At 30.0% G+C, this 21,899-nt stretch overlaps 3 protein-coding genes across 6 annotated transcripts; all 3 read right to left on the reverse strand.

Annotated features, from left to right (window-relative positions):
• Positions 1-2,047: 2,047 nt before the first annotated feature.
• Positions 2,048-2,765, reverse strand: LOC148772676 (auxin-responsive protein SAUR36-like). Its single transcript, XM_088821073.1, has one exon. It carries the CDS (start codon positions 2,628-2,630, stop codon positions 2,130-2,132), a length of 501 nt encoding a protein of 166 aa, XP_088677199.1. The 5' UTR covers positions 2,631-2,765; the 3' UTR covers positions 2,048-2,129.
• Positions 2,766-7,943: 5,178 nt separating this feature from the next.
• On the reverse strand, positions 7,944-11,282 carry LOC105965884 (Pentapeptide repeat-containing protein). 3 transcript variants are annotated; one of them, XM_012990429.2, is made up of 7 exons: positions 10,913-11,282; positions 10,658-10,823; positions 9,896-9,925; positions 9,625-9,731; positions 9,226-9,260; positions 8,995-9,123; positions 7,944-8,345 (listed from the first exon to the last, which is right to left on the reverse strand). In XM_012990429.2, exons 1-7 carry the CDS (start codon positions 11,055-11,057, stop codon positions 8,154-8,156), a joined length of 804 nt encoding a protein of 267 aa, XP_012845883.2. In that variant the 5' UTR covers positions 11,058-11,282; the 3' UTR covers positions 7,944-8,153. The 3 variants fall into 3 exon arrangements, with proteins under 3 accessions (XP_012845883.2, XP_088674843.1, XP_088674835.1); XM_088818717.1 differs by having other exon boundaries at positions 9,625-9,745; positions 10,913-11,263; XM_088818709.1 differs by having other exon boundaries at positions 10,658-10,826; positions 10,913-11,235.
• Positions 11,283-14,435: 3,153 nt separating this feature from the next.
• TPPG (Haloacid dehalogenase-like hydrolase (HAD) superfamily protein) lies at positions 14,436-20,054 on the reverse strand. 2 transcript variants are annotated; one of them, XM_012990437.2, is made up of 13 exons: positions 19,963-20,054; positions 19,782-19,847; positions 16,982-17,027; positions 16,446-16,875; positions 16,211-16,351; positions 16,032-16,103; positions 15,808-15,933; positions 15,675-15,731; positions 15,483-15,584; positions 15,316-15,393; positions 15,153-15,222; positions 15,000-15,070; positions 14,436-14,899 (listed from the first exon to the last, which is right to left on the reverse strand). In XM_012990437.2, the coding sequence occupies exons 4-13, from the start codon at positions 16,737-16,739 to the stop codon at positions 14,729-14,731; spliced, it is 1,182 nt and encodes a 393-aa protein (XP_012845891.1). In that variant the 5' UTR covers positions 16,740-16,875; positions 16,982-17,027; positions 19,782-19,847; positions 19,963-20,054; the 3' UTR covers positions 14,436-14,728. The 2 variants fall into 2 exon arrangements, with proteins under 2 accessions (XP_012845891.1, XP_088674823.1); XM_088818697.1 differs by lacking the exons at positions 19,782-19,847; positions 19,963-20,054 and adding an exon at positions 17,194-17,290.
• Between the last annotated feature and the right edge of the window lie 1,845 nt (positions 20,055-21,899).

The following is a 21,899-nucleotide window of genomic DNA, read 5'->3' on the forward strand; positions in this document are numbered from 1 at the left end:
ACCAATACAATTTTTGCTAGTGCACTTAGGAGGACAAAGTTTAGCACAATCTTTGTCACTCTTGCAACTTTTCACATTATCTTTTATTACACCATAATCTGCTTTGTCTAAACCCATTGAGAAGTGGCAACCTGCAAAATAAGCATGATAAATAAATCATATAATTATTCCTATTTTCATTAAAAATATATATATATATATATATATATATATATAGTACCATTTAATTTCTCCCTAAGAGCCTGTTTGCCTAAACTTATTTTAAACAACTGATAAGCTGTTTTAAGAGCTGATAAGTTGTTACATCTTATTTTTAGATTTATTTTTTAAAGTGTTTGGATAATAATCTAATAAACTATTTTTACTCATTATAAGATCTTAAATAAAAAGAAATTACTATTATAAATTTGAAATTCATATAAGTAAAATTCATTATTAATAATTGTTAAATCTATGATAATTTGAAGTAAATTTACAAGGATTGGAGAAGCACATACCAGATGCAATCAACAAGAGAGTGAAGAGGAAAGCCACCTTGTTTAGAGTGTTCTTCATTTGAGTGTGTGTGTGTGTGTGTGTGTGTGTGTGTGTGTGTGTGTGTGTGTGTGTGTGTGTGTGTGTGTGTGTGTGTGTGTGTGTGTGTGTGTGTGTGTGTGTGTTCAAGCACATATTATTTATACTGTATTATTGTCTTGAATTTTGATGAATTTGCATATTTTTATTAGTAATAAATTAAAGTTTCCAAATTAAAATTGAAGTATCCAATCAATGTATAGAATATATTAAATGATAATTTATGAGTTAATCTGTCATATAGATTGTGGAGCATCATTCTTTATAAGTACTAAAGGATGTGGAAATTATATATCTAATTATGTATATGATGAGATCCACATAAATTATTGTTTGAACTGGTAAATAGAATAAACAAATATACTATTTTACCGAGGGTGGAAATCGGAATATAATTTTTGAATTCAGCCGATTTCAATTTCAAAATATTCTGATTGGAAATGCTTTTATCATTCCAATTTCCGAAATTTCAAATTTTCGATTTTTCCGATTATTTTTTAACGGAATTGGAATTGTATTTAAAATTATCGAAATTTCCGATTTCCAATCCGATTTTAATTCTGAAATATAAAGTATATATATATATATATATATATATATATATATATATATATATATATATATATATATATTTATGATATGTATTACATGAAAAATATAAGTATACAATTAGGCCTAAGTAAATTGAGACCTTATTAACCCAATTTTCTATAATCACTCTTCACATGTTTTTATTCATTTGTTATATTAGTTTTTTTTAACCGTGTTTTATTTATGTTTTTTCTCTCCTTTGAGAAATGTGTTTACATTGCATTGAACTATGTTTAGGATTTCTTGCATTTTGTTGGAAATTCGGAAAGGTTAGAAAAATAATCAGAAAAATCCCCTTATATTCTAATTTGGAACAAGCAATTATAAATTAATGTTATTGAAGTATAAAAAAAGGGACGAGATCAAAGTATTAACTCCGTCAAATTTTACAAAGCGTTCATTACCCGTTCATCAAAGCTTTAATGTTCGATTCGATAATAAAAGTTGCATAATCCACAAATTAATATTATTGAATTACAAATTAATATCCGGAGTCCATAATTACTATTCTTGAGAAGAAGAATTAAGAGATTTTAGATAGAGACGGAAACCCTCAATATCTATTTAAATCAATAGAATTGTATTTTGTATGTTATTTCTTGTTTGTTTATTTAAAAACTCGAACATTTGTGTTTACTCGGAGATATTTGAAATTTTATTGCTAGTTAGCTACCGGCCCCGGTAAATTTTGATTTGTTCGACCACACCCGGTGATAAATATCGGGTGGGTCTTCTGCTGCCACGTATCTTTTTTTTGTATTTTTAAATATATTCCCGCTAGGGTTTACCTTTAGGAATTGTAGAAAAATAAAAAAAAGGACACGTGTCAGCAGAAGACCCAACCGATGATAATCACCAGGTGTAGGGTCGAAGAAGCCATAAATTTTGTACAATAATTTTAACAAATATCGACTTCACGAGGCCAATACTCGGAAAGAAAAAAAAAAGTTCGCGGTGGTCCAAACTTAGCACCGCCTCCTCCGCCAGATACCGCCACCACTCGCGGCGGCAATCTTCATCTGAACGCTCTCCAACTCGGATTTGGGGCAAGGAATCTGGATCCCACCCGGATGATCGAACCCGTAAACCTTCTCAGCCTCTCTCAACAGCTCACCAAACAACGGGTGGTTAAAGTACATAACTGGCACATGGACCCGACACGTGTCGTCGTCTCCGTCGGCCACGTACACCGCCAGGTGTCCCTTCGGCAACTTCGGCTGCTCAGCCGGAAATTCTCTCCCGAATTCCACATAACGACCCGGTTCTGTTTTTCCAGAGCAGAGAAAAAACCCGGATCCGCGCCTCAACGAACGAACCCATTTACGGACCTTCGAAATCGGACCCGGCGTTGACGGTTCAAGCTGCCGGTGGACGGTGGCTCTCCGCCGCCGCGTGCGGCGGTGGATGCACCATTTGATGACTTTGACCAGCTTCCGCCCCAGCCTTAATCCCCTGGTCTTCCCCATATTGGTTTAATTTGAAAAAAGAATAAAGAGGTTTAATAATTGCTTAATTAATTAAATGGCGGTCTGAATTAAAAAAAAATAAAAAAATCGGTTAATAATGTCTTAATGACATACTTATGGATTATGTACGTATATATATATTGGAAATGGGGGCGAGTTTAATGAAGGTTTTATAACAACGCCACCCCCTATTGTACGGTAGAGTGACGTGTCAACCATTTTCTGGTTTAATTTCCTGTTTACTTTTCCTATGAAAATTAATTTCAATATAATTATATATGTGTTGAGTAATTTTAATTTTGATTTTGTTTATAGTAAAGTTAATTACAACGAGACACATAATTCAATATTTACCAATATGCTAATTATAATCTAGAATTTTTCGGGATCGAAAAACTTATTCCAATTATGTTACAATAAACTCCGGTAATATTGAAAATCATATACGTAATTCGAAAATTTCATTTGTATGAACATATAGTATAAAAGACATACTCCCTCCGTCCCAATTTAAGTGACGTTTTGGGTTGTTTCACACATATTAAGAAAATCAATAAATGTGTATAGATTATAGTAAAAAACATAGGAAAATACTAATATATCCTTGACATTAATTGTTTTACAACTAACTAATTAGGAGTGATAAAGGGTAAAATTGAAAATAGTGCAATTAATAATGCATTGAAAATCTAAAATGACAAATAATTTGGGACAAAAAAAACTCTCTAAAAAGACATATAATATGGGACAGAGGGAGTACATAATAAATAATAATGTTATTAGTGTATTTATTGGAGAGAAGAAAAGGACGCATAATTTTTGAAATTATTTTCGGAAATTAGTATCTGACCGAAAATCAAAATCATGTATATATTCCAATTACATAAAAAAAAGAAAAAGTTGGATGAAAAACGTAAAACCAAATATTCGGAGTACAGAATGAGATATACTCATCCGTAATAAGTATCTCGAATCAGAATCAAACGGAATTTAATTATCACCATATTCATTACACATCTTATACACGTGGTCAATTTATACGCATTTTACCCGATTTAACATTTAGAAGAACACGATTTAATTTCTTTTTTTATTATTGTGCATAAATGTCTACACTAAAGATTACAATCTAATTATCACCATATTCATTACACATCTTATACACGTGGTCAATTTATACGCATTTTACCCGATTTAACATTTAGAAGAACACGATTTAATTTTCTTTTTTTTTTTATTATTGTGCATAAATGTCTACACCAAAGATTACAATCATCCGTACGTATGATATACGTACGATACATTGGTGAAGATTAAGGGCACGTATTAAGGAGACATTGTTTGTGATATTTAGACAACATTTATGAAGACTACTTCAATTTCCATTGTTACCTAATTCTCATTAAATATTGACAACAAAATAGTAATAGATGTCTATATTCAAATTTCAAATTTGAATTAGTTAAAGGCTATTGATCGATATTTTCGTTGCAAGTTGTTGACATTTACACCGGAACTTTCCTTTTACTAAGGGGTGATTTTGTTACCGATCACCAAACATTTGAATCAATATCGAGTACCTACAGTATTTTATTGTGCTAAACAATTTAAATTCATTACCGTACCAAAAATTGTGGCATACCACTATTTGGTACGGTATATTAATTTGGTATATGGTATTCAACCGAACTTGTAGTGATATGAAGAAAAAAAAAGTGAGAAAATTTACATATTTCAATGAGAAAACTAATAACTATAATAAAATTGATCATGTTGATTCACAACATTCAAAACTAATAATAGAGAAATAAGTGTATAAAATGTTGACAAAATATAAATTGTGGTACGTTGCGGTTTTGCGTGGTATTGAAAATACGATGCATCAATCAATAGATATAGTAATACATTATTGTAATTTAATTTGTTTATTAAATAGTGCTAAGGGGATGATTACACTTTTGGTCCCTCGTGTTTGGTCCGATTTCATTTTTGGTTCCCCTTATTCAAAAGTGAACAAAGTTCACCTCCAAGTTTCAATTTTAAACACTTTTGGTCCCCGCCGTTATCTGTCCGTTAGCAAGTAACGGAAAACAATATTTTGGGGTGAAAATTGAAATTTTAAATTGTTTTAGGGCTGAAAAATAATTATAAATTTAAAATAGCCTACTTATAATTATTTTAAAAAAAAAAATAAGTATAATGAAATTTATTTAGTTACTTTTTTTTTATTATTAGAAAAAATAATCATAAGTAGTATAATTAAAACTATATTAAGTATAATTCAAAATAATTTATTTAGTTAATTTCTTTTTTATTATTAAAAATAAAAGAATTGATAGGGTTGCTTCGGATTTTTTATTACTGACGAGGGCCCAAAACTTTTTATGATAGTGGAAAAATAAATTTTTTTGGCAAAAAATGTTATCATTAAAAAATTAATTATATGTGGTATAATTATAATAAAATGAAGTATAATTACAAATAATTTTTTTAGTTAATTATTTTTTTTGTTGTTAATTTTTTTATCCTAAATAGTATAATTAAAAATAGTATTAAGTATGATTACAAATAATTTGTTTAGTTAATTTTTTTATTATTAAAAATCTAATTATAAGTTTTATAATTATAATAATATTAAGTATAATAAAAATAATTTGTTTGGTTACTATTTTTTTATTATTAAAAATTATACGTAGTCTATTTTAAATTTATAATTATTTTGCAGCCTCAAAAAAATTTAAAATTTCAATTTTTACCCTGAAATAGTGTTTTCCGTTGCTAACGGACATGTAATGGCAGAGACCAAAAGTATTTAAAATTGAAACTTGGAGGTAAACTTTGTTCACTTTAGAACAAGAGGGACTAAAAGTGTTAATCTATCTAGTGCTAAGATAAGTGAAAAGTGAAAAGCCAAAAAAGAAGAAGAAAAAGCAATAGTGTTATTTCCCATTTATGGAGTGTGAGGAGTAGACGTATCATCCACTAAGAAAAAGATAGAAATAATTTCCAAGATTGGGATTTTGGAAATGGAACAAAATAAAATAAAGAAAATAAAAATATCAAATATGAATTGGAATTTTGTTCGACGATCAATCCACACAACACGTGGCATTAAAAAAAGGATAGCTCAATTCGGTATTTTGAAAAGTATGATCTCGTTAAATTAATACGATTTACGATTCAATTCATTTATCGATTATTTTCGAGTTTTAAACTTTTCGATTCAATTCATAAAGAATTAAGATATTTCATACCGTGTTGATTTGTACGTTTTTTTGGCAGTCTTTTAAATTTAAATGATTCCAATTATTAATCCTATTACTTTTTTTTTGGAGTAAATTAATCCTATTATTTATTATTTAGAAAAAAGTAATATAATTCCCATTCTTGAACGATTCGAAATGTAAAGGGTTAAGAGTAACTTTATCGACAAATTGAATATAAGTAGAATGAAAAAACCTATTTTATCGATTTCTTTTACATCACATTTCTGGACTTATATAAAAAAAATAGTTGGGAACTAACAAAATTTTCTTAATTCAGCGAAATATTAAATTATCGAACTAATAATTTAATATATTTGTACCGACTTAAGACCACAAAAAATATTATTTAAGCGAGTTTAATAATTTATAGATATTCTATTATATGGAAATTAAGTGACTGCGAAAACGGAAACTCGAAAAAAGGCAAGAAAAAAGGGAACAGTTAGGAATAACAGAAAATGGAGAAATGGGGAAAGCAGGATCAACACTCAACGGTAAGAAATAACTAAGAAATAACACGTGTACACATTATATGAAAATCGTGGCGCCAAAAGGAATTTTTGTTTGGCATTTTGCTTCCAATTTTAGTACAAAATGCTGCCGAATAAATAATGTTATCCAGGAAAATTATACGAACTCGTTTGGTTGTCAAAATAAGATTAATCAAAATAAAATTAAGATAATTACAATTTTACCTAATCATGTGTTTCTTGATTTTGATTGATCACACAAAGTTATCGATAGGAGTTGAATTTATTTTTTGGGTAAATTACAACTACCCCTGAGGTATAGTAAAATTACTAAACCCCACCTCCTATTTGGGTAATTACAACAACCCACTTCAACTATAAATTTTCTTATACGTCTACTATTGTTGCGGTTTCAAATTTAGTAGAATCTTCTTGATTATATGAAATATTATCACTTTTGTACCCGTTTTATCACATTCGAGCTCCACATATTGAAGCAAGATGATCATAATATGTGTTTTTTTGGCCTGTATATATCAGATTGTGGTGTATCAGAAACTGTATTTTTACACAAAACGAGTACAAACTAGAGCGCATTCCACGAAATCTAGATGATTATGTTGAATTTGACACCATAAGGATGGATGTAAGAAGATTCATAATTAAGGGAGTAGATGTAATCATCCAAACAAGAGAGGGTTTTTTCATAATTTGACCATACCTCATGGATGGTTGTAATTTACACTTACTTTTGGTAAAAAAAAATAATAAAAAAAAACTAATTGACCACGAGCCGTACCGCGGTCATGTCTAATGTGATTTAAGCACCACGATCCCAAAAGCTTATAGAACAAAAAATGTTCTTATATAAAATAACATTAATTGTTGAGAATTCAAGAAAATTAAACCATGATAATTGGATAATGTTATAACCACACATTCACTTAGGCAAACAACGTTTTCATAATGAATGTATGAGAAGTACAAACTTTTGGTCGAGTAAGTGTAACAAGAAAGAAATGCATACTAAGATTAATTAATGATTACTTAAAAACAACATATCTCTAACCCACATATGACCTAGTTTTTTGAATGATTAGTACAAATAGATTGAAACAAAAATGATTATAGCATCAACCCTAATTTAGAATTAGTTCGGCTGGATTTAAAGAAAATGTACAAAATCGATAACCGTATTTGAAAACCGAGCTCGACTTATTTTTATTAGGAGCTAAAGCTCTAAACATCTCTCTCTTTTTTTATTTTTTTCTTTTTGGATATTTTAAAAAGTTCTGAATAATGTTATGGGTCGGTTGCAATAAGGCTTGTAACCCGATCCAAAACCATCTAGTGCTAGAAACTAAACCGAATATTACCCGACCCCATTTAACATACACAGACCTGCTCCAAACGAGTCGGTTCCCGATTTGAGACCCTACCATCCCTAGTTATGCAAAGTTGGACAAACACATTGGAAATCTTTTTTAATAACTAATTATTGTCAGAATTGTTTAATATTGTAGAAGTTCATTTCATAAAAGTTATGTAAAATATCTCCAACAACAATGTGTTCTAGATTTTGGCTTTCTTTTATCTTAAATTATAACAATAAACAAAAGGTTTTGATACATTTAGAAGTGAAATTAAAATTTACATTCTTGATGTCTTCTTTTATACACACTTTCAATGTCAAAATAATTGTACATTTTTTAGCAATTCCAAAAAAAAAAAAAAAACACAGTTCTTATTGTGAAGCACACTCAAACATGAACAATGAATTCAGCTAGCTAGCTAGCTTCACAGAGACCGGTGGCGGGATCGCAAAAACCATCTCGATCGAGGAGTTTCTGTGGCGGTGAACTTAGCAAAGGGGAAGAAGGCGATCCGTATGCATTTCTTCTGCTATTCCCACAACCTAGGCTTTTTCTCGTACTCACTCCCGTTATCGGATTTGTGCCGTTTGCGTACTTGCAAAGTGCCTGCATATAGGAAACTTAATCGACCAATATAATGTTTATTGCATTCTACACCCCTGTATTGTCTCTAATTGCTAAAAAGAAAAACTTATTTTCTCTAAGATTCAATCTTTTTAGGGGGGGTTGTCTGCTAAAAAAATAGGATAAATTATGGGCACCCCCTCAGATAAGATCAAATTACGATAAAACCCCTCATGCTTGGATATATACAACCACTTCCTCAAATATGTATTTTCTTACAAAAAAAGCCCTCCTCTAGTAGGTAAATTTAACACCGTAAGGGACGGTTGTAATTACCCAAACGGGAGGGAGTTTTTCGTAATTTGACATTACCTCAAGGGGGGACATAATTTGCCCAAAAAAAATAACATCATAAGGGAGTCTATGCTAAATGCAATATAAGTTGGTTCGATATTGGGTTTAAAATTTAAAAATTGAAATGCGTAAAGTTTTTTAAAGAAGCAATGATTAAAGTTTAACAAAATAAAACGATGATTCATTACAATTTTATTCATTCAGAATGTATAATTTCTTCATTGAATCGAATTGTTGACTGTATAAATTTGGTAAGTCCAATGCTTAAATGGGATTTAAACACACTATCAAGAAAACGAAAATAAAAATAAAAAAGCCAAGACGAAGGGAAATTTACCTGTTTCTGAAGAAGGTCTAAAACAGCATCGCTAAAATCGGCACCTTCAATTATAGCACCCCCGAGATCACTACGTGTCAACACCGATCTAACTAGCACCGCATTCGTCAGATTAGCTTCATTTAGAACCTTACACCGTGATAAAATAAATTAATTAATAAAATCGATTTAAAATAATAAAGAAACTTGTAATCAATGGACAAAAGAGACCACAAAAATTGACTAACTTACCATGCGGTCCATTAGAGTGTCGCTGAAATCCGCACCTGCGCAACAACACCATTTCGACAAATTATTATGTGGTAAATTATGGAGTTTGAGTTACGAAAAGAGTTTCAATTTTGGTTACTTGGGATCATTGTTTAAAAAAAATGTTCTCGAGAAAGGCGAGTCGAAAATTTACGTGTTTGATAATTAAACAGCGGGATTAACATTGATTAGAAAATCGATGATTTGGTTATCATATAGATGAGTTTTTACGCTCATTCGATCATTTACTCTAAAATGTGGAGTACAGTATAACCTCAATAAATTAATACTCGATAAATTAATAAGCTCGCTAAAATAATAATTTCTTCAGGTCCCGACTCGGTAAAAATGTATTAAATCATTATTTCGATAAGTTAATACCTGTGAAATTGGCTTTGTATGCAACAGCTTTCTCAAGATAAGCACCGTTGAAAGTCGAGCCGCTGAAATTCGATTCCCTCATATCGGCAGACGTGAAATTCGCTCTTCTGTAAATACAATTCTGCAGCATAAGATAAACTCCCCTTTATTTTATTTTAACTACTTATATATATACATACACTTAAAACTGTTATCATATACTAAAGTCGAAAACCCCATTCTCGTTTATTTTCCGTAATGTTCCATACATTCGAGGAAGATATTTTATTACCTGAAATTTTCATTCACATGAACTGCTTTCCTGCAAAATAAGAAAAAAAAACATTATTTAAACATTTTTTTCTTAATATGAAAATAAAAAAAATTAATTGGGAATAATACAGTTTTTGTCCCTCAAGTTTGCACTGATTTCACATTTAGTCCCCATATTCACAAAAAACACATTTGGTCCCTCATGATTCAGAAATTCAAGACTTTTAGTCATTTCCGTCAATTTCACATTAAAACCACAGAATCAAGCGTGTGCCCATCACTTCCTTAACTGACGGACTAACGGTAAATGAGGAAGTTACATTTTTTATCCCTCAAGTTTGCACCAATTTCACATTTGGTCCCCCATGTTCACAAAAAATACAATTGGTCCCTAATGTTAAAATAATTTAACACTTTTGGTCATTTCCGTCAATTTACTGTTAGTCCGTTAGTTAAGGCAGTGATGGGCACACGCTTGATTTCGTTAGGTTTAACATGAACTTGACAGAAATGACTGAAAGTGTTGAATTTTTGAAACATAAGGGACCAAATATGTTTTGAACATGGGGATCAAATGTGAAACTGATACAAACTTGAGGAATGAAAACTATATTTTTCCCAACAGTAAATAGACGGGAATGATCAAAAGTGTTAACTTATTCCAACACGAGGGACCAAATGTGTCTTTTTTTTAACATGAGGGATCAAATGTGAAATCGGTACAAACTCTAGGGACGAAAACTGCAATTTCCCCAAAATTAATTCGAAAAAAAAAACTGACTTGAGATCAGCAGAACCAAATTGAGCGGCGGATCCGATTCCGAATTCGCCTCTGGTTTCTGCTTCGAACTTGTTAAGCTCGGCCATGGCGGGTACGTTGACAGAGCTGAAGGCAATTACAGCTGCTGCTAGTGAAGTTGAAACAAGCTTTATCCATTTCTTGGGTTCTGCTTCAATTTAATAAATCAATTTATCAAATGGGTTTGTCTTAAAATGAATAATAATTTATTACAGGGCAAGAAGAAGATTCATTCACCTGTTTGATTTCTGCTGTTGTGGGTTTCGAATTGGCAAGAAACGGACAAGGGTTTTGATTCTTTTGAAGGGGTGTGGAGAGATGAAGAAGAAATTCCGCCATTGATGGATTTCAAGGGTAGTAAGGAGATTGAAGAGAGGGCCATTTTTTTTTGTTTTTTTCAATAACTAGGGTTTTTTATTTTCTTGATTTGGTTCTTGATTGAAGGATTTGTTGGAGATGGAGACAAAGCAGAGAATGATTTTGGATAATGTTTTTTTTTTTTTTTTTCTTTTTTATTCTACTGAAAGTTCAGAGCCACATCTTTAGGAAGAAGATAAATTGGTTTGCATGTACACATGTATGCCATTTATTTATTTTATTTGTTTTTTTCCTTATAATTTTGGGTAAATAGCACTTAACCCCGTGGTTACAAGCTTTTGCGGATTATTCCATTGTGCTTGCAATATCAGCACACAACCCCCCTTGATGTTGATGGGGTAGCTTCCGTTTTTCCGTCAAACTTAACCGCTTATGTCAAACATTAAAGTAATTTTTTTTTTTTCAGATGAACCCTTCTGCTTTCATTTTTGCAGATTTACCCCCTTGAAGTTTGACACACGCGGTTAAGTTTGACGGAAAAACTAACGAAAACTACTCCATAAACCACAAGGGGGTTATGTGCCGATATTACGAGCACAATGGAGTCATCTGCAAAATTTTGTAACCACGGGGGGTTAAGTTCTATTTACGCTATAATTTTTGGAGTATAAAGTTCATGGTACTTGTAGTTTTAGATCACCTACTTTTTTTTTTTGAAAAAAATAAATAAATAAAAATAAATAAAAAGGTAATATCGGACCATATAGTCGAACATGTAATTTTAACCGACCCATATAGAAATGCGTCGCTCGATGGTTCTCAGTTTATAGTCGATTGGTCGGGTACTATCGATCAATCAACTTTTTAATAGTAATCATAATTCTTATTTTCTTAATGTTAAAATAATATATAACAAAACTCAAAACCCAAAATACACATTTATAAATATCTACCTAATATTTCTATTTTATAATTTTTATTTCATATTCTTCGTTATAAATTTACTTATTGTAGAAGTTAAAAAAAAAGAAAAAAAAGACTCTTAATATAATTTTTAAAGATAAAGATTTTTGCAATAACATTTTTTTCAAAATTTTGAATATCTTCTGAAAATACTTTTATAAAAATCTTATTATTGTAAAAGAAAAAAGAATTAAAAAATCAATAAATAAATGACGGATAATACCAACCAACCAATCCATTGTTTGTCCAATAAAGTCGGTTGGCAACCATTGTCCGACCCATAATAATCGAGCCAATAATAATTTTAAATATGCAGCAAAATTAGTTGGTCGAATTGGATATATAATTGATAGATAATTGCCTGACTTGTTCCATAGCCAAGCCTACATTTAATAATGAGTACATCAAGTACTCAAGTACCTCAGTTTACTATCAATTTTCATAAGTTTAATATTCTAATTTTTTTAGGCTAATGAATAAATTTCCCTCATAAAAAGAAGAATAATGAATGACTCTAGTTTTCATAAGTTTACCGTAATTCCAATATGACCCTAGAAAATAAGAAGAATTTCCTAATTTTGGACTTAAATAGGTAGAGATCCTAGTTACTAGATAAATATAGGTATAGGTCATTTGACCCAATAAATTAATATAAATAAATTAAAATAATTAGTATATATACTAATATACATAAATACCCTCAATTAATAAGAAAACAAATCTTATATATCTTCTCTCCCCAATCTCACGTTAATCCCCTCTATATTTAATTCCTCATCTATCTCTTCTTCTGCATTTCCATTCTCACGCCTCTCTCTGTGTCTCGTGCTTCTTTTTTTTTTTTTTTTTCTTTTTCTTTTTTTAATGAAAAAATATTCTAGAGAAGGAAAAAAACAAGGATCTTTTTAGATCATGATTTCTTGGTGAAATAATTAAAGAGGACAATAAACATCCCCTCCCAAAAAAAAAATCAGAAATCCAAAATCATAGCCAAAATTCACATTGTGTCTCCCGTACGTAGAACCTTCCCATCGTTTTTGTTGTTAGTAATTTCCGTTTCCAGGTTGGTTTAACTTCGTTTGTTGTTTGAAGAATTGCGTTTGATGTTGAGATTCGATTCCTCTGGTTTACAATTTGCAAGGTATGTCTTAAGTTACATTTTACAAACATTTTGTTTAATGTTTTAGTTGTTTGCAAATTGTTCAATAAACAATTTTTTGGTTAATGTTTTTAATGATGCTGATTTTTTTATTTTTTTTCAGTTTGCTGTTTGCATTTGGCCACGTCGTATAGGTAGTTTATTGCTTGCAATTCAATAATGCAAGTTTTGCTGAATGTTTTTCTTCAGTTTGCTATTTGCATTTGGCGAAGTCATAGGTAATTTTTTGTTTGTAATTCAATAATACAAATTATGGATTTTGTTTTTTCAGTTTGCTGTTTGCATTTGGCGAAATCATAGGTACTTTGTTGTTTGCAATTCATTAATATAAAATCTAATTTTCTGTTTGCTATTTGCAGTTCGCGGAGTCATAGGCGTCGCAGTTCCCGGGTCATAGGCGGTGGTGGGGCTGCGGTGGCGTTTTTAGATTATGAGTTTGTAGAATAAATTGGATATTTTTATTATGAATTAATTTATTTGTTTTAGTTAATATTTGAAAGAGATATGTTTGGAAATTTTTTTTGATAGAGAGATTTTTTGGGATTTGATTTAATTTAATTAAGGGTATTTTTGCCATAATAAATATTATTAATTTATTAAAATATTAAATTTCGACTTGGATTTATACACATAAATTATAATATGGAGGGACCTATAGCAAATTGCCTTTTTTTTTATAAGCATCCCAATCCTTTTTTCTTTTCTTTTTTTGTTACTAAAATATGTAAAATACAAAGAAATATCATAAATGGTAAACTGAACCAAGCGTGGTGGAAAATTTTGTGAGCTCAAGCCTGATTTCACGAGCCCAAACTCATCGAGCTTTTATTGTCTAAGTGCGCATCTTGTTTATGTTTGATAAAAGAAATTACATTAATATGATTATTTTTTATTATCATATAATAAAGTTTGTATTTTCCAATTTATTAGCTCTTTAGAAAAGTAGAGAAGTTCCAATCCAAAATTTAATTTGACGCTAACTATTATATAATAATTATAATTTAGTAGAGAAAAGTATATTTTATTTAGTCCAAGGAAAGTATATATATATATATATATATATATATATATATATATATATATATATATATATATATATATATATATATATATATATATATATATATATATATATATATATATATATATATATATATATATATATACTTTCCCTTGGAATAATCTTTAATAGGTTAAGTTGATGCAAATTAAAAACCCAAAAAATAGTTTCCTAACTCCAAAAAACTATATGTAATGCACAATTAAATACTTTGTACACTTATTCACTAAAACTATAATTAAATCAAATAATTAAAAGCATTTCTAAGGATATGTTGACACAAATGCCACCATGCATCCATCAAGATCATCAACTAAAACAAAGATTTACAATACTCGAATTAAAATTACTAAAGTAATAAAAACTTACAAACAACCACCCCATACATGGGGTGGGGTGGGGTAGGGTAGGGGTGGGGTGGTACTAGAGGCCTAGTAATGGAATAAACTTCCAGCAGCCATACTAAGGTAAGAAAATAAAATAAAAATAAATAAATAAAAAACTATAATAATTAAAAGACCTATTTTCAAGGAATATTATTATTGCTAAATAATTAATTTGTATCATAAGAAGCATCTTCATCATCATCTTCTTGAGCCATTTTAACCAATGATTCCAGAAAATCTTGAACTTCAGAAGTATCCCTTAACGAGAACGAAGCATTGCTTTCTTTCGGTACGGTCGATACCAAGATTCCATAACCGCGATTCTTTTTCCTCAGCACCTACATTTTTTTTAAAAAAAAAATTGCGTTGTTATATCAGTTATTGATATTAGTAATTAAATTATAAATTTACGGGATTTATGTTTAATCAATGTGTTACCTTGAATGCATCCTCGTCGGTCCTGTCGTCTCCGATATAAATCGGGAGCACATCGCTACGGTTGCTAAATCCTGTACCACGCAATTTTTATTTTTTTGTTGTTTTTAATTTTCAATTGATACATGAATTTTGGAGTAATAAATAAATACTTACCTAGAGATTCAAGAAGAAATTCGACAGCTTTTCCTTTATCCCAGTCGATCACCGGACGCACCTCCAAAACCTAATTTATTTTATTATTTACGCATAAAGACATTATTAGAAACAATGATGGTAACAATTATAATCACCCCCAAGGGTATCGTCGTAAATTTACCTTCCGTCCATGAGTAAGTCGAAGTCGAGGATAGCCTTTCAGAATATCATGAACATTTTGAGCAATTACAGGCCAACTCTGGAATTTTGAATAATCAGAACTAAATCAAATAAATAAGAACAATTTTCAGACATTTAAAAAAAATTAAGGGAAAAAAACGAACTCACATTCTCGTCGACATTGCGATAGTGCACAGAGACACAAAATTTATGGTCTTCCACTTTTGCCCCTTTTATATCTTTCGTAATCTCGACGAGGTTTCTAAAAACCTGCAAAAATCGACAATAAATTAATTAGGACCACAATTATTCATTAAACATCCCCGTTTTCTTAATAATTCGTACAAATATCACACAAACCTCGTTGATCATGGGTATAAATTCACTAGCCGGCTGGAATAAATTTGCTTCCTTGCCCTGTAATAAAAGATCAAATTAACATAAAACGAATCGAGACAAAAATTAATAAAGACAAAACGAAAAAAATCGATACCTTGTTGTCAGTAGACTTAACACATTTAACATGTTTTTCCGGAACCAAATCTTTGGCCGGGAATACAATGTCCATCCCATGACTACCGGCATAGTACAGCTCCGTTAGGCCCACCAATTCGTAAACCTAAAAAAAAATCGAAATAAAGCGATTAAATTATAATTATTAAATAGTAGAAAATAAATAAATAATATAGCGATTATATATCGAATTTGTGTGTCCACCTTATTGCGGCTTCTCCCACTGATGATAGCGGTCGGAAAGTATTTTGCAACATTCCTTAAAGCAGACCGCATCTACAAAAAAAATGCCGTTACATTTAATTACACAGATAAAAAAGTAAAAAATTAAAAAGATTGTGAAAGTGACGATAAATTAAATGCCCGAATAATTAATTTATTACATCATCGGACATAAAAGCTCGATCGGGATCATCCACAATGGGGGAAAGTGTGCCGTCGTAATCCAAGAAAATCACTAATTTCTTATTCATCTCACGCCCCGTTATTGTCTGAAACGAGTTCAACGCAGATGGATACCTAATCTGCAAAAATAATTAAAAAAAAAATTAAATAAGAAACAAATTATATCGAATAAAATAAAAAAAATCAATTTCACATTCGAAAATTTAATTTTACCATCCAAAACTGGTAGGCGATTTCAGCTTCATCAGAGACGAGATCTACACCGTTGAAATCCTTGTTGACTTTCTTGCGAGGAGGTGAAGATGATTGCATGGCGTCCAACCAGCCGTTGGATCGAACATCGTCAAGTTTTCCAGGTTTCTTTCTTGTTACGGTGGGGACACTTGTAGTGAATGACGGCCCCGATTGTGAGCATGGCAAGAGATTTGAACGGATCCCGAGACGGGATTTGTTCATCGGTGATGGATCGGCCAGAATCGAAGAAGCTTTTGTCGATTTCACGTCCATTTTTTATTTTTGCTTTATGTTTTTTAATCAACCAAATATTATTTAAAATGAGCAAAAAGTAATTTACGAAAAAACCAAAAATTTCTTCAACGTCTTTTCTTCGCTACTAATTTGCAAACAGTCCATTTAAGATGATCTGGAAAATCAAATAAAGGAATAATTAACATGCAAATCCGATAAACGATTTTTTCTTTAATTTAGAAACAATAATTAATTTCTGCAATTCGTAATATTATATATACCTCATCGCTAAATATATATTAAGGCTATCTCGACTGCCTTTTTCACCTGAAATAAGAAAATTAAAATTGAATCAACAGGCAATTAGCATATAATTAGTGACCGAGCGAAAAGTATAAACATGCATACATAAATAAAGCACACATGAAATGTAATAAACACAAAATTCATCGAATATTTTGATTAAAAAAAGTAAATAAAAAAACGATCTTACAAATTACAAGAGAAGCTTTGTTGAGAAGTATATTAGTGTGTGGTTTATGTGCTACGCTTGTGTGCCTTTTATAGAAGAAAAAACGGATGCTCTAAGCAATGACGCGATCAACGAAATCTGATTTCAATTTTCATATTACGAGAAAAATACAAAATTTGCCGATGGAAAAAGTTGGTGTGGAGTTATGGATTCTTGCGCGAAAGTTAGTGAAGTGAGAATAAAATAATGGCTATGTATCACACCTAACGCAACGTAAGCACAATATTCCCGGTGTAACGCTCGTGTGGAAATAAATAATAAATAAAGAAATTACACAATCCGATTACTGAAATCTCGTTCGAGAAATTTTATTCGAGCAATCTCGTTTGAGCTCGATTTGTTAACATAACAAATCAAGCTTGAACACAAACTTTTTTCGATCAATTAGATATGATCGAGATTTGATTACTAAAAAAAGATTAAATATGTCTAGATACGCGAGTTCAATTCACTTTTGACTCGAGTAAAGCTCATTCGAGTTCGAATTGACTAATAATCTGATCAAGCTAGAAAGAAAATGGAAACTCGATAAATACTCAAAGAAGGTTTGAGTAGTAATGGGTTCAACTCGACTCGATTCATTTACACACGTAGATACAAAACGTGAAGGAATAGAATACTCCAAGTGGATGCAGTTACTTCTTGGCCTTTTCTTCCATAAAATGAGACCTTTGAGCAGATTTAATTATAACTTATGTCGGAATGCGCAAAAAAAAATAAAAAATAAAAAAGGAAAAATGATAAAGAAAACTCGAAAGAATGAGGGGGGAAAAAAAAGCATCGAAAGCATCCTGGTTTTCACGCCATTTCCTCGTTTCTCAAGCAAACCAAAACGACGTCGAATTTGGTTTAAGAAGAGAAAAACAAATGATTTTTTTTAAATATTAGACAAATAAGAAAAAAATAGTAATAATTAGCAATCGGCTGCGAAAAACGTGAAATTTCGAATACCAAACAAGAATCAAATAAGTTTTAGTATGGAACGAAAAATATATCTTAGATCCATCGAATTAATGAGGTTAATAAAGAAAATAAAATCCACGAGGACCGAAATCTTTTACAATCAGATCTGAGTGTGCCTACGGATTCGAATCGATGTTGTACCATGTGCAAATTCGACTTGTATATCCACTTTCCTATTTGCCATACAATATATATACAAACACGCACGTGTACAAAAAATGCACGTTCGAGAAGACCGTGTACTAACAAATATATATATGCATGCACACTAAGAATTAAACCTAGTAACTATAAGCAATATTTTCAACCCCAATAAAAATTTACCACTTTCGACCGATCTAAAAAAGAAAACGGGTATTCAGTCAAGTTATTTAAACCAAATTACAATAAATTAAAACCAGCAGAATTCAGACAAGTTATTTGATCTTCTTATTGTAAGGAACATGACTCAGCAACTACCTAAAATATATATTAAAATGTAATAAGTAAATATTTTAAAAATCACATGGGAAGCCTCCTCAGCCATCTTATTAAAGACTTATATATTGTCACAGAATATTATTTTCTGGTGATGGTCCTAACTTCTAAATTTATTCATAAACTAATGAATCAATTAAAAATCATATACTAAAGAAATTTAAATAAATGCATCACCTAATAAGCACTGCTTGTAAGGTGGATCGTCGCACACGATCTTCAAATATTAATCGACATCATAAAAAAAGTAAACGAAATAAACTTAATGCATGTAAATAACTGTTACTACATATAACATCGTAAAACTTCGAATCGACCCGAAATCCTCAAATTTAACGTAAAAGAATCGACCTAATCACTAAAAACACGAAAATATCCTTTCGATACGAAGTATCCCTTTTCAAAATGCTAAGCAATCGAAAAAAATCCGTTTATTAATGATTTTTGCACATTAAAAAGGTGAAATAGTAGTTAAAATTGTCTCTCATGCAATTGGCCCCCACGGAACCCCCAAACGGCGTTTGACTTAAAACAGTTAAAAAAAGAACACAGATACGGTTGTGTGTGTGTGTGGATGGAGTTGATAATATAAACAGAAGTAATTATTAAATACAATTTAAAAAAGAATTGATGTAAGTATATACTGCAATATTTCAATGGTGGTGTTAGTAGTAAATATTAATAAACCAACTGATTAAGACACAAAACCAACATTTCTAACATCAACCGACAAAACAAAAGCACTCTAGATTATGATTCAGTCAAATCAAGAAATCTACCAAACTAAACACACACACACACACACACACATGACAGCTAATCAGAAGAACTCAGTAATAATAATAATAAAAATTGTGAAAAAAAATTAAATAAAAAATAATTTCGTAATTCTGGTGAGAAACCCAGAAAGGAAGAGCGAAAAAGACTCGATTTTTAACACAAAATCACAATCATAAGGAACAATATATTCATGGGCAGCAAGAAAATTAAACAGATCCTAAAGTAAAATTAAAAAATATATATGTATATGAATAAAGATTGGATTTTTAATTTTTTTTTCTATTTAATTCCTAATTAATTCCATGAGCATTGCCAGATTAGATACATACCTGATGATATTTGAAGAATTCTGAACAAATGCAATGGCGAAGGATTCAATTGGTAATGATAATAGCCTGAAATGATTTACATCACAAAAAATAATGAATAATGAAAATGAGAATGGGAATTAATTCCAAGAAAAAAAAAAAAAAAAAAAAAAAAAGAAAAAAAAAAAGAAGGAAAATCTACCTCAAAACGAACAACGGCAGGTTTAGGAGAAACCCTAGAAACAGGAATAATTATAGCAACAGAAAACTGAAAAAAAGGGAGAGAGAGAGAGAAAGGGAAAAAAAGAAAAGAGAAGGTGAAAAGGCAATGTATTTATAGAGTTTTGATTGAGCCAAAAAAAGAAAAAAAGACGTGCCAAACAAGGCAAGCTCTCCTCCGTTCGTTGAATATATTATTTTTTTATTTATATTTTATATATATATAATTTTTTGGGTATATATTTAAGAACAATTTGTTGTACTAGAAATTAATAATAAATCATGAAGTACAATCAACTATGAATAACCATATGTTTATTTTATTTAAAATTATTAATTGTAGCTATCAAAAGAGGTATGCGTTTTTGGTTCTTGCAGCATTGGTCAAGTAGCTGTTTTTTTTTTCTTTTCTGAAAAAAGAAACCAAGTGAGGAGGGGTTGTTGAAGAAGAAGAACGATTATTAAATGTTTTCATTGTTTCCCCAAAACAAAATGGGATTTATTACAATTTTCAAATCATTTTCTCAAAACAATTTTAAAAGTTTCTCTCTCCTTCATACATGATGGCTTCACTAAAAAACAAATAAACATCACTTCATCTTTCAATTTTTTTCTTAAAAAATACATTTTTCTAACACATTTAAACATGATTTGACTGCTAGAGTGTATTTTGTCTCCTTCCAAAATACAAACAAACATTACTTATATTCTCAAATTATTCCCCCAAAATATATTTCATCAAAATGAAATCAAAATAAGATCCAAAACGCTTCCAAACATTGCTACTATTTTGCAATTTAGGCCTCGTTTGCTTGGAAGATTAACTATTATTAACTGAATAATTTGATTTTGTATGATGTTTGGTACCCCAATAACTTGGTCGATTTTAACCTGCAAATATTATGTTTTCATGGTTTATCTTGCCTTTTAAGAGTTTTTTTCCCTTTTTTATGTCTCGAGATCCGATAAAATAATAAATTTTTTATTAAATTATTTAATCTTATTTTGACTAATCAGCAAACGGGGCCTTAGAGTTGTACATCACATTTGTTAAAAAAATATTTAGTTCTAATTCCATGTCATTCTCAAAGTTCTATGGTTTTAATAGTAAAAGTTAATGGAATATACCATTCACTAATTTTTTAATAAAATTATTAGCTACTTACCCTAGAAATTATTATTATTATTATTATTATTATTATTATTATTATTATTATTATTATTATTATTATTATTATTATTATTATTATTATTATTATTATTATTATTATTATTATTATTATTATTATTATTATTATTATTATTATTATTATTATTATTATTAATTTTGTATAGTTAATGAAGAGGAAAAAAATATGATTTTAACCATAAATATGAATTAGAATATATTTATTAGTAAAATAAGGATGTTGTTGAAAAATCACATTTAATATATGGAATCAAATATGTTATTTACTACCTAATTAGTTATTGGTCAATAAAAATAATAAATTTAGTCCAATCTAATTTAAATTAATCCGATATATGTAACCTAATGTGGCTTTATAAAAATTATATTTTATCATAGAAAATCACATAGGAGAATAGTAAAGATTAATTTAGAAAGTAAAAAAGCAATATTAGATTGTCTACTATCTATAAGAAAAATTGTAACTACGCCATAAAAAATCTGAGAATAATCTTTTTTCCTCGTTAAAATCTCATAGATATTACGTTGCGTGAGAATACATTCGGTAATTTTACGCCAACATCGACTCAATCGTAAACATATACATATGAATATGTGCGCAATAGGTAGTTTACCGATGCATACATCATACATGTACGTAATGAGATCTTATATGGTGACGAATGTAGCACATAACAAACCGTTTAAATCGATGGTTAAATCATATTTAATATTTACAACCCCAATATCAT

This window comes from Erythranthe guttata, chromosome 1 (genome assembly GCF_056151865.1).
Source record: "Erythranthe guttata isolate IM_541 chromosome 1, IM_541, whole genome shotgun sequence".
Lineage (NCBI taxonomy): Eukaryota > Viridiplantae > Streptophyta > Magnoliopsida > Lamiales > Phrymaceae > Erythranthe > Erythranthe guttata.